Source organism: Saccostrea echinata, unplaced genomic scaffold (genome assembly GCF_033153115.1).
Source record: "Saccostrea echinata isolate AGI-Se365-2 ecotype Australia unplaced genomic scaffold, CSIRO_AGI_Sech_v1 ptg000052l, whole genome shotgun sequence".
Lineage (NCBI taxonomy): Eukaryota > Metazoa > Mollusca > Bivalvia > Ostreida > Ostreidae > Saccostrea > Saccostrea echinata.
In genome coordinates, this window is record NW_026889801.1 from 8,916,366 (window position 1) to 8,931,636 (window position 15,271).

The 15,271-nt window shown below is 32.0% G+C and overlaps 2 protein-coding genes across 3 annotated transcripts in view; one reads left to right on the forward strand and one right to left on the reverse strand.

Annotated features, from left to right (window-relative positions):
• Positions 1 to 15,271, forward strand: part of LOC133203839 (baculoviral IAP repeat-containing protein 2-like) — a 267,667-nt gene that overhangs the window by 188,383 nt on the left and 64,013 nt on the right. The window lies entirely within an intron of this gene.
• LOC133204142 (RING finger protein 17-like) overlaps positions 6,690 to 15,271 on the reverse strand; it is a 65,697-nt gene continuing 57,115 nt past the window's right edge. For both annotated transcript variants that reach the window (XM_061339907.1, XM_061339906.1), the window contains 2 exons: positions 9,986 to 10,101; positions 6,690 to 7,051 (listed from right to left, as the gene is read on the reverse strand). In XM_061339907.1, the coding sequence (XP_061195891.1) occupies positions 6,886 to 7,051; positions 9,986 to 10,101 (282 nt within the window). In that variant the 3' untranslated portion in view covers positions 6,690 to 6,885. The remainder of the gene's footprint in view (positions 7,052 to 9,985; positions 10,102 to 15,271) is intronic.

The following is a 15,271-nucleotide window of genomic DNA, read 5'->3' on the forward strand; positions in this document are numbered from 1 at the left end:
CAATCGGACAAAAGGTCTCCGAGAAATCGCCTGCTAAAAATCGGCGGGAAAAAAAAATAAAATAATAATAAGAAACAGTAGAATAACAGTAGGGTCTTCCGAAGGAAGCTCAGAAGACCCTAATAATAATAATAATAAGAAACAGTAGAATCACTATAAGGTCTTCCGTGAAGACGGAAGACCTTAATAAGAAACAGTAGAATCACTATAAGGTCTTCCGTGAAGACGGAAGACCTTAATAAGGTCTTCCGTGAAGACGGAAGACCTTAATAATAATCTTAACCATCAGAATCAGTAGAAGGTCTTCCGTTGTGACGGAAGACCTTAAATATATGTATTTGAAAAGAAAATCCCACTCAAAATTGTTCGGTTTTAATTAATAGAAACAGAATTGACACAATTTTTTACAAGCATTGCGAGAATTAGACCCCGATCATTAAAGTGACATTACTATTTGAACAGATAATAATGAAATGGATTATATATTGCAACCATACCTTGCTTGTTTGTTTATTTTTTTTTTTTTTTTTTTGGGGGGGGGGGGGGGTTTGGTGTTTAAAGAAAGAGGTAAGATGTTAACACAATTGCTATAAAACACTTTTTTAATGCGCCATGCATTTTTTAAAGAGAAATTGTGTCCCAGGCAGTGGCGTAGCTACAATGTATGCTTGTAGGCCAAAGCCAAAAGCATCAACATTAATTTTTTTCAAAAAAAAAAAAAAAAAAAAAAAAAAAAAAATTAATGAAAGATCGTATTTTTTTATAAATTTGTTACATAATTCAAAGAGAATTTGTTACATGTTATTGTTCACACCGCACGTTCATTCTGAGACTAAGTGTAAAACTTCCTAATATTGTCAACTTCTGCGGAGCTACTGGAGACTTCTTAACCTGGACCAGCCGGGGGGGGGGGGGGGGGCTGCGTAATGTGTCCTAAGACCCCCTGTAATTGGAAAAGTTGCATAGCTACGCCACTTCCAGGGTAAGATAGATCGATTATGTTGCGGGTACTCTCTCTCTGATGTACAATTTGCATATAGTCTAAGAGGGGTGTCCAAAAAGTTCGTGGAAAATGGTGTTTTTTTTTGTCAATTTGAAAAGTCCTAGATAACAGGCACTTGACGTTTCTAACCTTTCTTTTCATAAATAAAAAATTCTCCATACTATAATATTTTTTTTATTTATGAAAAGAAAGGTAAAAAACCTCAAGTACCTGTGTCGATATCAAAATTAAGGATATAAATTTCACTCAAGTACCCTTGTAGAACAATCGGGGTGGGGGCTGGGGGTGCTTTAGTCGAGTGATAGTCTAATACTCCTTACCATAATTTTTCTAATGCAAGTTTTCCTTCAGGTACTTTTCTGACTGTTTGTTTAGTTAACCAATATTTATATCAAGTTACCGCCACATACAACATGTTTCTCATTTCAAATATTTACTCACTAGAGATACCTATACTACATGTATCTCGATTAAAAGATTTTATCGCATATTTTATCAACATGTAAATAGACTTTATCAAACGTAATGGTTTTTCATTTCTTTTGGAGTCGCTTATATGATGTGTTCCCGTTACACACATTCATAACAATTAGTCTGCATTCTACCTGGATTTCTTTGCCAATTACGTGTATATATTGATAAAAAAAAAAAGATATACTAGTAAGTATAAGAAAGAAGTATTCAAATAAGAGAAAAAAGAATGAGTTGAAGAATATGAAATTAATTAATCAATTGATGCCATTTAAATGCGTCTAATTCCATGCAGCTAAATAATGAAACCGTAAAAAGTTAAGAGTTTTTATCAAATTAAACATAGAAACATCAAATCATAAAATTACGTGTTGCTATGGATAAAACGACATTAGGGACAAAACGCTCATAACTATTCAATCCAATTTGAGAATTCAGAATATTTCAAGTTTTTTGAATTGCAATTATTACAAATCTGACTAGCATATACATGCATAACGTCTGAATTCTAATTGGCTATGAGGTCTGTATATATACATGTACGAACACCCCCCCTCCTAATAATTTTGTCAATATTTTCTACATATTAGAAAACAATAGATCTCCTAAGTAATAGTGTCTAATGATATTATTTTGCTTGTCAAAGAATTTCTGTTGAGTTGTGCCTCCTGCTAACCTGAGATTGCTAAGAAACTCAAATTTGGTTTTAGTTCTTTTGAACTGTAGGTATTCTTGAAATTAAACAAGCAACTTTAAATTCTTTACATTATAAGGATTATGCTATGGAATTTCTTTTTCTTTGTTTTTGTTTTACAAGGTACGATGTTCACAACAGGTAGATCAATATCCGGTTCCAGGACAACACAGCACGGACACCAAGAACCAAGCCCAGAATAATGGATCAACACAATATTTACCTACAGTTTCGTCACTTAATTATGATTCAAGCAGCAGAGGGAATGCTATTGATATACCATATATTCTTATAGTACCTAGAAAGAAGAGAATAAGACCCTAAAGTATCCTTTCATGCAAATCGATACTTTCATAGTATATCATATTTTAAGCAAGACTTTTCCAAACCTCTTGTGCCTGAAAAAATGTAGTAATTAAAAGATTTTAATAGATGATAACTAAAGACAATAAAAATGACAAATTGGACTGGAATTGGATTCCTATACCATTCTTGACACGGAAATAAAATATAACGGGAAGTGAAAAGGGATTGTGTGTGCTTTTAAACTATAGTTCCCGAAAGAAACTGGGGGGATAAGCCGAGCCATATGCCTACATAACGATCGATAAAAAATCAATAAATTCATTTTACAAAAATTTCACTTTTTGTTGAATTAATGTAATGCTTATTACCATTTGCATATAAATTTGACAATACCTGAATATTGTAACAGCGAAAATGATTCTGATTAACACAACAAAATGGCATCACGCTCAATTTTCACAGAAACTGACATAAATCGGATGATATAAATACATTTTTTAAATAGAGTGGGTCATCGTACCATTTTTTTGAGAACGATTAATGAAAGGCAATGGAAAGATGTTGCTTTTTACACTTGACCCACTCTATATAAAAAATTAAGTTAACTTACTTAAATTTTCACCATGGTCTTAAAAAATTCTAAATCCCAAAACGCTTGCTAAATATAGAGAACTGTATGCTATTTAAATGGACATGTTAGTGTGACTGGTTAGCGAGGAGCTCTTTAAAGGGACGTTTATTGAGGAAAGTGTTCGAGTCATGCTCTGATTTTTTTTTGATTTCTTTGGTTTTAATTTTGTTTTACTTTATAAAAAATGTCTATAGGAATAACATATTTTTCACTGGAAATAAAATATATACATGTAGTAATGAACTTATTTACAGTAAATTATTTAAAATGCCGGATAAAAATTATAATAGATATTTGAATACTTCTATTCCCGTTTTATTTATTTTAAATAAAAGCGCTTCTAGATCACCATTATCATTATATACGATGTTAACATTTTTATAATATCTCCACAATAAGTGTAAACACTCAATATGCAGATTAATTAATAGAAGTCCTTACCCATGTTAGACATTTGTGACAGTAAATGAAAGTCAACTGTTTAGCTTGTTTAGAATATAAATATCCTTTTTGAAAACTACGGTAAACATTAAAATGCTTAAATAAATTCGAACAATTGAGAGATTTTTTCCAATAAATGTTCTTGCATAGCCGAAAAATGGGCATGGGCACATGGCTCGTCTTATCTCCCCAGATTCTTTAGCACAGAAGTTGCATAATCGGAAGGTCTCGGGAACCAGGCTAGCATGATATATGGAACATATATGCAAATATATGAATTAAGAAATCGAGCTTGTCAAAATACCAAAGATATTGAGAGGACTTTTACAGGCACGATCTGTTGCCACCCATTTCTGTTTTATTATGTTCAAAATACCAATTTGAAAAACGAAAAAAAAAATGCCGACATCCAGACAACTTGCTGCATTATAGTGAAGCACAAAGAAGATTCATACAAGAGGAAGCTTGAAACATAATGTAACATTTTTCAAGTGATCTAATTATAAAAACTGCACAATGTTATCCAAAAAATAAATAATGATAAATAAATTTTTAAAAAAATCAATAAGTAGTTCAACATTGACTCTACTTTTTCCAACTATTTCTGTTACATTTTATTAAATAATATTGCAGAGGTTAGCAATTTAGCCATAACAAATACAGTGTACTGTGAGTTTCGAACATTGAAAAACTGTGTAACGGCGGATCAAGGATTATTCCTAAAAAGGGAGGGGGTTAATATCTATACTCATTGAAAAAATAGAAATCCCTATGAGTGTGTGGGATTTAAGGTATTTTAGAACTAAAGAGTTGAGCTGGAAAATCTGTATTGGAAAATGCATTCATCTTGCATTGCTGTCACTACTTCAAACAGCTAGGAAAGATCGCTTACCCCCTATAGCTATTAGCTTGGCATTTCCAATTCAATTTGTCAACTAGATTTGTATAAAATTCAAATACAATTTTTATAAATTTGTGCAAATTCAATTTAAAATAATTTCAACATATTGATTTCCAACATTTTTTAAATTATATTTCAATGAAAAATGATGCATTTCGAAATCCTACATATTTCTATATAAATGAAATAACCCCTAGTAGAAGATGTGGTCTCGTCGTGAATCTTCACTACCCGAGGATTCTTGGTTTGAACATAATTTTATTGTCTATAAACTTTACAACTGGGATTGGGCAAAAGTTCTTAAAACTTAATACGCCCCTACATATGAATTATACCAAACATATATATATAGGTTTCAGCTTAAAATGAATAAAACACAGAAAAGCATAATATGGATATGGATTCTTCCACACCAATATGACTAAACACGCTTTTTACCATTGTTGTTCAGATTTTCCCCCTATATATTCCTAGGAAAAACTTTGATCACCCATTGTGACCCCACCCTAACGGGGGAGGGGGGCGGGCGGGGTTGAATTGAATTAAGTTGAAAATATCACTTAAGGAAGATTTCACATAAGTTTCAATTCTTCTGGTTCAGTGGTTCTTAAGATTTTTAGACACCCATCTCACATTTTGCCTTTTCTCTTTATCTTCCCTTTCAAATGGGTGCGGCCCTTCCTATGAATAAACTCTAATCCGTTTGATGGTTTTGGGCATTTTGGCTGAAAGTGGCTTAGTGCATGGTTCTGGAGAAATCGAAAATGCACCATACAAAATGTGATCAGAAAAGCTCACTTGATTTTTCAGCTCAGGTGAGCTTAAAACTTCAAGAGGTGAAGTGAATATTCAAGACTTGTATTAATCAAATTTAACCTACATGTACTTTAAAGATTAAAATATCAAAGTACTTTTAAAGAGGCTGGACACAGTTACATTGCCCCTATTGTGTACAATTTCAAATTTCTATTTTCATTCATAAAAGTTTAGTTTAATGAATTGAACAAACATGAAAATTCTTATAATACAATGACAACGACATTCTTTATAACATTATGTCAAACATCTGTTTGTAAGCAGGGCTCTGCTATTGCTCATGTTAACGTTTTACCGGGTGTGTTCAATCTGCATACATGTACATCACTGAGCACGAATTGACGATACTGGTGAGTTGGTTTTGCTTTTTCACATTTCTAATCTGAATTTTCTGGATTATAGTCTCAATATTTTTCATTAATACACAACAAAATTTCTACTTTTCTTAATGAGGAATGCCACACCAAAATTTTATTTAATACATCTTTAAGAAATTTGCATTTTTTCAGAGAAAATGAAAAAAATGTTTTATTTGCAAATAAGATGCTTAATGGCTTAAAATTTGCCATTAATAAATGCATAAAATGAATGTCTAATAAAATACATGTATGATAATAAAGGCTGGAAAGACATTTTCAATTTTTAAATAAAAAATTATTTATGAAAATAAAACACATAATTTGTGAATATTTTTTAAACCTATGGTTAAAATCTTCATAAAACTAGTTACAACTAAGGAGAATATGTTAATCATATTTTAAAAAGAAATTGAAATGAAATTGAGAAATTTTAGGGAAAATAATTATTTTAATATTTGGACCAATCCCAATAAAAATTAAACTGATCCTGATCAAAATTAACACAAAATAAATAAATCAATAATTTACTGCCTTCTTTTTGTACTTACCACTAAGAAATCTATTTGATTATCAAGTTCAATTAATTTTTAACCTGTATTACACCTAAACAAACTTAGTATTCTTGTGAAAATGTTATCTATTTCCAATTATTACAAAGTACTGGTTGGGATCAGTTTAATTTCGATCGGGATAGGCCAAAATTAAAAAAAAAAAAATTAATTAAAATGCTGAAACCTTATTGCACATCTACAGGACACCACCAATCATTTTCCTGGAGATAAATTGGTTACTGCTTACATTTGAAGAGGAATTACAGGAAGAAGAAAGTGTGACAGACAGACTGGTTAACAGACCAGGATTACAACAATATACCCAAAGTTTCTTTGGAAAGTGCGGGTATTACAAGGATAAGGTAATGAGAATAATTCGAAGAAAATTGACTAAGAAAAGTGACTTGTCCTTCTGTGGTCTTTGACTAATATGAAGCAACATGCACTAAACACTATATCTGGTTTGAATCGTATACATGTACCTCATCTCAAAGAAATAAAAATTTCAAACTTAACCAATTTTACTCTTAATGTTTTATTACAGATTCAAGAACAAAAACTGTACAATAAGCACAGTAAAAAAAAAAAGGAATATCTTTCCAGCATTAAAATGTAATCAAGCTAAACAATAAGAAGTCTTTGCCGAGTCACTAACATCAATTATGCAGAAATCTATCTGATGGGAACATATAATAATGTGTGTCCCTGTACATTATTCCTCAATTTGGACATCCTCAAGTGCTGCATCATCCTCAGCGATGAGATTAGGTGGTACTTTCTCATTATCTGATTGGCTGTCTTCCTCCTCCTCTTCCTCCTCAATGACAACATCATCCTCAGCTTCCAACACATCATCCAATGAGAGAGCTTCATCATACCTGCAATTAACCAATGAAAAATTACAATGACAAACACATCATCCAATGAGAGAGCCTCGTCATACCTGCAATTAACCAATGAAAAATTACAATTACCAATAGTAAACTGATATATATGCAAAATTTTTATGTCAACCAATTTTCACTTATCAATCATTTAACTCTAAATTATTTAGGGCCCTTTTTTAATAAGTGGGCTATTCTATCAATGATTTATACAGATCAACAATAAAATATTTTATGTTCTTTCACTCACTATATATGAATGGTTTATATGGATAACAAATATTAAATGTCTTTGTTAATGTAAGGATTCACTATTGCAACCATTGCAAAAGAAAAAAAAAAGACAATAATAAAAGAAAATAACATGTACATTGGTTTTGCATTTTTTCTTCAATGCCGCAACAGTAAATCCCTGCATTAAACAAAGAAAGAAAGCATTTTTCTTATTTTGAATGAAAACATGTATCAATCACCAAATATTACAGAATCAAAGAGTTTAAGTGACACTACACATACAATGGAGATCAACTGCACCAATGACAACATTCATTAATCACAAGTCTGAAGTAAGGTATACTGGGTTGAACTAATCTGATTAAATGAGCTATTCTGGTATTCCATCAATGTAGTCATAGTTCTAAAAATCTGCATTTATCATATAAAAGAAAAAGGACAATACTTCCAATGTAGTCAATGAATGTTTTCTAAACTTAAGGAATCTTTTCACCAACGATTGATTACATGATTCTTGTTTTCTGACATACCCTATAAGTGGAAATTTTAGCAAGACGAAAATTTAGCAATTTATCCTTAAAAATTGATATTTATTTTTAGCGAAAAGTAATTTTAGCGATTTTAAAATTCTAACTAAAACTATTACTATTAAAACGCAATTAATCTTTAGGGATATTCAATTTAAGGAATCTCAGCACCCTCGCTAATAATGCCAAAATTAAATCCTCGCTAAAAATTCTACTTACACGGCATTTATGTGTGACCTCTATTGGTTACATACAATATTTTTGAGTACTCTACATCCACAACCTTGTGTGACTCCAATTTTCTAGATAAAGTGTCAATGCTAATTCTAAATTACTATAAAGCAGAAAGAATTACTGTGGATTATATTTTGTTTACTTCGTTGTTAACAATTCTCAACGAAATTAAATCCCACATGAAATATTTATATCACTATATATTGAATAGGGTTACTTTCTAGGGCTGTCACAGTTCCAAATTTTTTCGGGTTGGGTCAGTTCTGTAAATTTTCGGTTCGATTTCGGGTTTTTCGGTTCGATTATTTACCTCTATTTTAAAACTTCATTTCATGAATTTAACATAAAAAAATCTTTATTTGGTACGTTACATTCACCTTGAAAACAAATCTTATCCAATTATTCACGTCTTGACATCGGTGTTTTGGACTACTATACTGACTAATAACTACAACCTTGGCCATTTATGCTTGTTTTGATAATTATATAATCCTTTCGTTACAAGTGTTTTGTCATGGAATGAGGTATAATTCAGTTGTGATGTTTATTTATCACTGTTATCGCCATCGTTCTTTTGATTTCGATGCCATTTTTTGTATAAAAAATATCCTAATATATAAACCAGTCCCGAATCGAAATACGGCAAAATGGAACCGAAACCGAACTGAACAACTTGGACCGCAGTTTTCGGTTATTTTGGGGGAACTTTACTTTAAGCCCTAAGTCATAAACTGAGAATGACTTTTTCCTGGAATTTTAACCAGGACAACTACGCCAGGGTGCCATAGCAAAAGCTCACCTTGCCTTCACTGAAGTGAGCTAAATACACTTTATATGTATGGGGGAAACAAATATAGAAAATGTATTTTAAAAGAGAAAGAAAATTTAAAAATTAATATTTAAGACTTATTCACAAAAGTAGAGAATACTGTCAAAATTGTAAGTAGTTCTATCGTATTGCAGAATAGTCCAATTACGGTAAAATATTGCCCCCATGATAAATCGTTGTTCCCTTTAAACATGTAGCTCTGATCCCATCGTCACAAATCATGACCAATATGTACGATCCTCTCCAATTCTGGCGAGGCTTGAATGAAAAGACAATATTTCATAGCTCTTTAAAATATTGACCAATGTGAGTAAAGCAATGTCAGAAAATGAACTTTGACGCAACTTCTCAATCGCAGTTTACATAACTTTTTTACTGTTAATCTAAATCAATTTCATTTACTTAACATGACATCACACCCTTGAGGCATAATGATTCAAGATAACGATACTTTATGTGATCTAGCAGCCATGGGTAGGAGAGAACTACATGTACATGCAGACTCCTGACAGTGACTTGCGACAATGCTCTAATCTTGACCTTCAACAGTTACTTCAACCAATTCTGGACAGGTAAAAGAAAATGAAATAACAATATGTTCTTAGAGTGAGATGTTAGTCTCTATCAATATCAGCACTACACTTCACAGCATTCAAGAATAGTCTTGTGTCTATGCTTCCTTTTCATAGGAATCAAATATGGTTAACATATACTACACAGACACAGCGTGCAAAAGAAAGCAAAGCAGATTTTACACAGACAGCCTGCAGCTACAGTGAAGGTGAAATATTAACCCTAATGATCAACTTACCTATTCACCCAGGGTAAAAGTTACTTTAAAAACATCATTAAATATTCACTTATTAATAATTTACATAAATTCACTAAATGGTTTTTCTAGTGTTTACTTCCTTGAAGCAAGTTTTCATTTTTAAAAAAAATCCACATTATATTAAGATCATCACAATTTTGAAATGTGGACAGAAATAGTTTATTGAATTTTATTGACTAACTTTGGCTTTGACTATGAATAACATATTGAGTATTCCATGCCACATTCTCTATCCTATGCATGTCCACATAACTGCAGTGGTCTGTACTTACAAATCTGTCTCCTCACTGTAATGTAAGATGCCATTATCAATCAACTCCTGATACACAATCTTGACATTATTCCAGTCTTCTGTGAAGAAGAGTTCACCCTCTAATGGATCAAGGTTCTGAGAAAGGAATACCATCTAATAGATTCATAACATACAACACAATATCAAGAACATCTACCTCAAAAAAACATAGGTAATCAGAGATTACAGAGCTCACCTCAACGAATGTTGTCTTTAAGTAAGACAAAGTCCCACACTAAACTAATAATCTAGGAGTGTGCATCCCTAGATGCAACATTTCTGCAATTTTGGTCTGATAGGGCTTGCAGTTACTTGGGAATAGACTTATCTGAAAACTTAAAAATAGTCACTCATCCAGAAAATGTAAGTCAAATCCAGCATCCGAAGCAAGTTTTGAGATTGTTCATCCCTTGATGCATCATCCATGCAAGTTTGGTTCAGATAGGCCTTATAGTTACTTGGAAATGAGATCTGCTCCAAAAACTTTAACCTGGTTACTCATCCGGAAAATGTAGGTCAGATCCAGCATCCGAAGCAAGTCCAGTAGTGTGAATCCTTACACTACTGAACTTATTATCCCCTGATATTCTGATTTTTCTCTGAAAATCTCTGTCAACCCTTGTACTTTCACTGTACATTACTGTACTTACCTCTGTACTTCACAGTACATAACAGTACAACTCTGTACAGAGGCACAGCATTTCACAGCACCTCCCTGTACTTCACAGTACACTTCCTCTGTACATCACTGTACTTCACAATACTTCACAGTACGCAATCACTGCTTTCCACTGTACGTCACAGATTTTAGCAGTACAGATAACTGATCTTCACAGTACATTGCTGTTATTCCCTGAACCCTCATACTGTACACCACAGTACATCAAAACATTCTACAGTTTATTTAGTATATACCAATGTACAAACAATTTTATTCTGTCCTACCCTGAAAAGCTTTGTATCCTAGGAAATTTATTTAATCTTTAAAAAAAATCTTATTTTATTTCATGGTTGCTTTTGAATACATGTATTTCTGAGAGATTAATTTTCAAAGTGGATATAGCGCCCTTGATTCTAGATATAACTGAAAATATTCTATTTCCCTTTTTTTAATACCTTTGTCCCAGTATTTTAAATTAGTTTCCATTTAACATCTGAGAAATGAGTAAACGGACATTTTAAAGAAATAAAGAGTTTGCCATTTTTTTTTTTAAATTTATAGTTAATTAATTATATTAATCTTACATTTTTTTTAATTTATAGTTAATTAATTATATTAATCTTTTCTCCACATAGTATTGCATGTTTTTAATTCTACATAATTGTGTACACTGAAAAGCTGATAAAAGCCAATGTTGTGATTTAGATTTCTGATTTTCAAATTACTTCAACTTTTCATTTTCCATGAATTATCTTATATGTACAGCGTACATCTACTGATAATTTTCTCTTTATATTCATTATAAAACAACTAGAATTAATTATTCCCTAATCGCCGTCAAACGTACTGATACCCCCCCCCCCTTTTCTCGATAAACTGAGAGAAATTATTGAAAATGTGCCGTCTTTACTGCAATACGTTGATAATAATTGACCTTAAGTTATATTGCCGGTATTGAACTCCAAAACAGTGCTGATAATCTTGGTTTGTGATGATAAACGTAATAAAAATATATAAATAATTTTATTATTAACATAATTCCCGATAGCTGCTGATCTGTAGCTCACTGGTCTGAAAAAAAATTGGGATGAACGACCAGAGATGGTCGTCCATCCCAATTTTTTCAGATCAGCAAGCTACAGATCTGCAGCTAAATTCCCGACGAATTCGATATAAAGTACAAAGTATTAATCTTGCGAATCAAGTTCATTTTAAGTGATTGTATGGAACCGTTGTCTCTTTCTAAGTTCAATCTTAAAATCAATTGATAAATTTAATTCAACAATTAATAATCATTTTATTCTATTCAATACAATGGGTACGTATATCCGTATACATGTAGCTTGCTTTATTTCCTTTTAACATTGAATAGAAAAAACATGTTTTTTAAATATTTCTCAACAAGACAAGCACCTCTGAATTTTTTCTCTATGTATTTTTTAATGTAAAATTATAAAGACTTGGTTTAAAATTAAGGAGTAATTGTACATGTAATTTAAAATATCCCTGCTAACCGCTTTTAAGGATTTCTGGTATCCTCAGACAGATTTCTGAAATGGGTAGGAATAATGATCGTATGACGTTTGTTACAGTTCATGTGGAAACACACCTCCCCACAACCCCCCCTTTCCACCCCCACCCCCTTTACGAAAAAACACTAGAAACTTGGTATCAATATTTCATGATAAACGAGGTCCTTACTGAACTTCCCTGCTGATCGGAAATAGTTCGTGAATTTCTAAGTACTATATCAAACAATTGTGTCCTAATTAGGCTCTAAACCATGACATAAGAAAACCTTTAAACGCTTAAAATATGAATAGAATTCCCCGAATTACATAAAAACCCTAAATATCTGGTATGCGTCAAAAGAATCTAATTTTATGTGTCGTTTTACTTAAAATTTCTTTGACCACTTGGCACAAACGTATTCATCATAACGTTTTGTCTCAGTTTAATATCTCAATCACTGGCCCAAACGATAATCAGCGCGAAGTTTTACCGTAATCTCTCTCTCTCTCTCTCTCTCTCATATACATATAATGACAGAGGCTGTGACATCAATGTAAAAATAAAGTTTTTCATGTATATACAGTGCGCATAATTCCTACTGAAATTTGATTTTTTTTTTTATTTCTTCTGAACTTTTTGCATGTAATTTATTTTCAAATTGAATTATTTAAATGATAATAATAATTGCAAGTTCACACAATGTACCCCATGAACATAAGAACAAGGTGTATATTTAAACTATACTCATGGAAAAAAAGACTTAAGGAGGTGCTCCCTCAATAATAAGACTCTGTTACACCACCCTTTTTTTTGTTGCTTGATTTTGCCCACCCAAACTAAGAATGTATGGACATGCCCTGCCAAACCAAACTAAACAGGTCTTTCGCGGGACTGCACTTGTTTTGTTTTATTAAAGTTTATATCCACACTTAAAGTTCGTTTTCTTTTATATGTTTATAGATCTATAATGAATGTAGTTCAGACGACATCACAATAACTCATAATTGTGCGATCTATCACTTTTCAGTCCCGAAAAATGCGCATCGCACACTAAACCGATCTACCAGAAAACAAGGGGGGGGGCTAAAATGATTTTCTTTTTTTCCCTTATATGAGTTTCACATTATCAGAAATCATTTATTTTTATATATTTATCTATTGTGAAGGAAAGTGATAGATTATAAAGAATTCAATTGATAATGTGTTCAGTGGCTCAAACTTGTGTCCTTAACCTAGCTGTGGCCGTAATGTTGCGTAACTAACTTCATGTGAACTCCGGCGAGTGCCTTTCTGTATAATGCAGCAGTGACACCTATTGTCTTAGTTTCTCGCTACCGTACACACTCGGATCACCTCAGTCGATTCTATCTACACACAGAGTAACATCACAGACTTTCCGATTGTTTGTTTGATAATTCCGGTATTCAGCAGACTTGAAACATTTCGTAATTAGTACGAAAATGAAACTTGTTTATATACTTAACAAAGATTCCGACTGGACTATGAAACATCAATTTAATCTTTTTTTTTATAAAAGTTTTGGTGTAAACCTTTATGAAATTAAAACTATTAATAACCGTAATAATTGAAATAAATGGGAAAGTTTTGTCATGTTAAAAAAATATACAAATATTAGATACAAAAATAAAATGTTACAAATCATGCCATGTTAAATAAAATGAATTCTCTACATCTTAGTATAAAATATAGTTAACACTATTTAATTCACCACATTTAGATTAACGTACAAAATGTGGGCACATTAATACGACTTCTATATCTTGCCGTTAAATCAGGCGAGAAATTACAAATTAAAACCAATGTCAGCGTATCTATTGAGAGATCAGTCGCTCACACACAGTCAAAAAATACATGATTGCCCGTTTGTCAAAGTTTTGAGAGATCTGAAAAGTTTTCGCCTTGGTTAGTAGTTAGACATTTGCTCAGTGTACTTCCTCGTCCACGTATTTTATTTATTCAAACTTTGCAAGACATTCATGACAACAATTCTCACCAATTGTGACATCACCAGCATAATTAAATACCAAGGTTACTCCAAATAGCACCGGGACAAAAACAGATAAAACAAGTGAACAAAATAAAATAAGTTAACTTAGTATTGATTTAACCAGCGGGCGTACTCTGTATGCGGCTAAGTTGATCTTTATTTAAGATCATTACTTGTTTTGTACCCCTCCCCCTTTTTAATTTATTTTTCAATTAAATTAATAACAAAATGGCAGAGGCACTTAACGTTATAAACCTTTATCTGTTTTTTTTTTATTATTGGTTATCTCTGAATCTCGCTGGACTTTACGCACGAATGAAAATGGACGAATATATATCTTTTTCACACTTCCCGGTAATTGCTATCTGTTTTTAAACAAATAAATAACTTATTTGGTTTTTCTAAGATAGCCACGTCTCTAAACTTTCATTAGAACTGCACATGTGGGTTTAATATCTTACGTGGAATCCTCAGTGATCAAAATGATTAAGGAACCTTTATGGATCCTGTGAGGAACCCTCGTGGATTAACATGATCAGGAAACTTTCATGGATCATTCAAGGCAACATCAAAGATTAAAATGATCAGGGAACCTTCATGGATCATTCAAGGCACCCTCAAGGATTAAAATGTTCTGGGAACCTTCTTGGATCATGCAAGGAACCTCAAAGATCAAAATGATCAGGGAACTTTGTAAAATTATGCAAGGAAACCCGATAATGAGACAATGAAAGTGTATTGTTATCAAGTTATGTTGAAAATTAGCGATAGATCCATCAAAAAATGATTTTATTACTAGATTGCTAAAGTTATTTTTAATTCCGAAATCACTTGATGGCTTGTTCGAGTTGTCTGAAAGATGTCCTTGAATCTTCACGTTTTTTAGTCACATTTCTCTCCTCCTCTAGTTGAAGATTGTTAAGTTCGGAACACGATCTCGATTTTAATTTCATATACTGAATGCCAAGTGCTATCGTGGTCTGTATACGGATCTGCACAATGATTTTATTTTTAAAAAATATGCGAATTCAACCTAAAAAAAAAAAAAAAAAAAAAAAAAAAAAAAAAAAAAAAAAAAAAAAAAA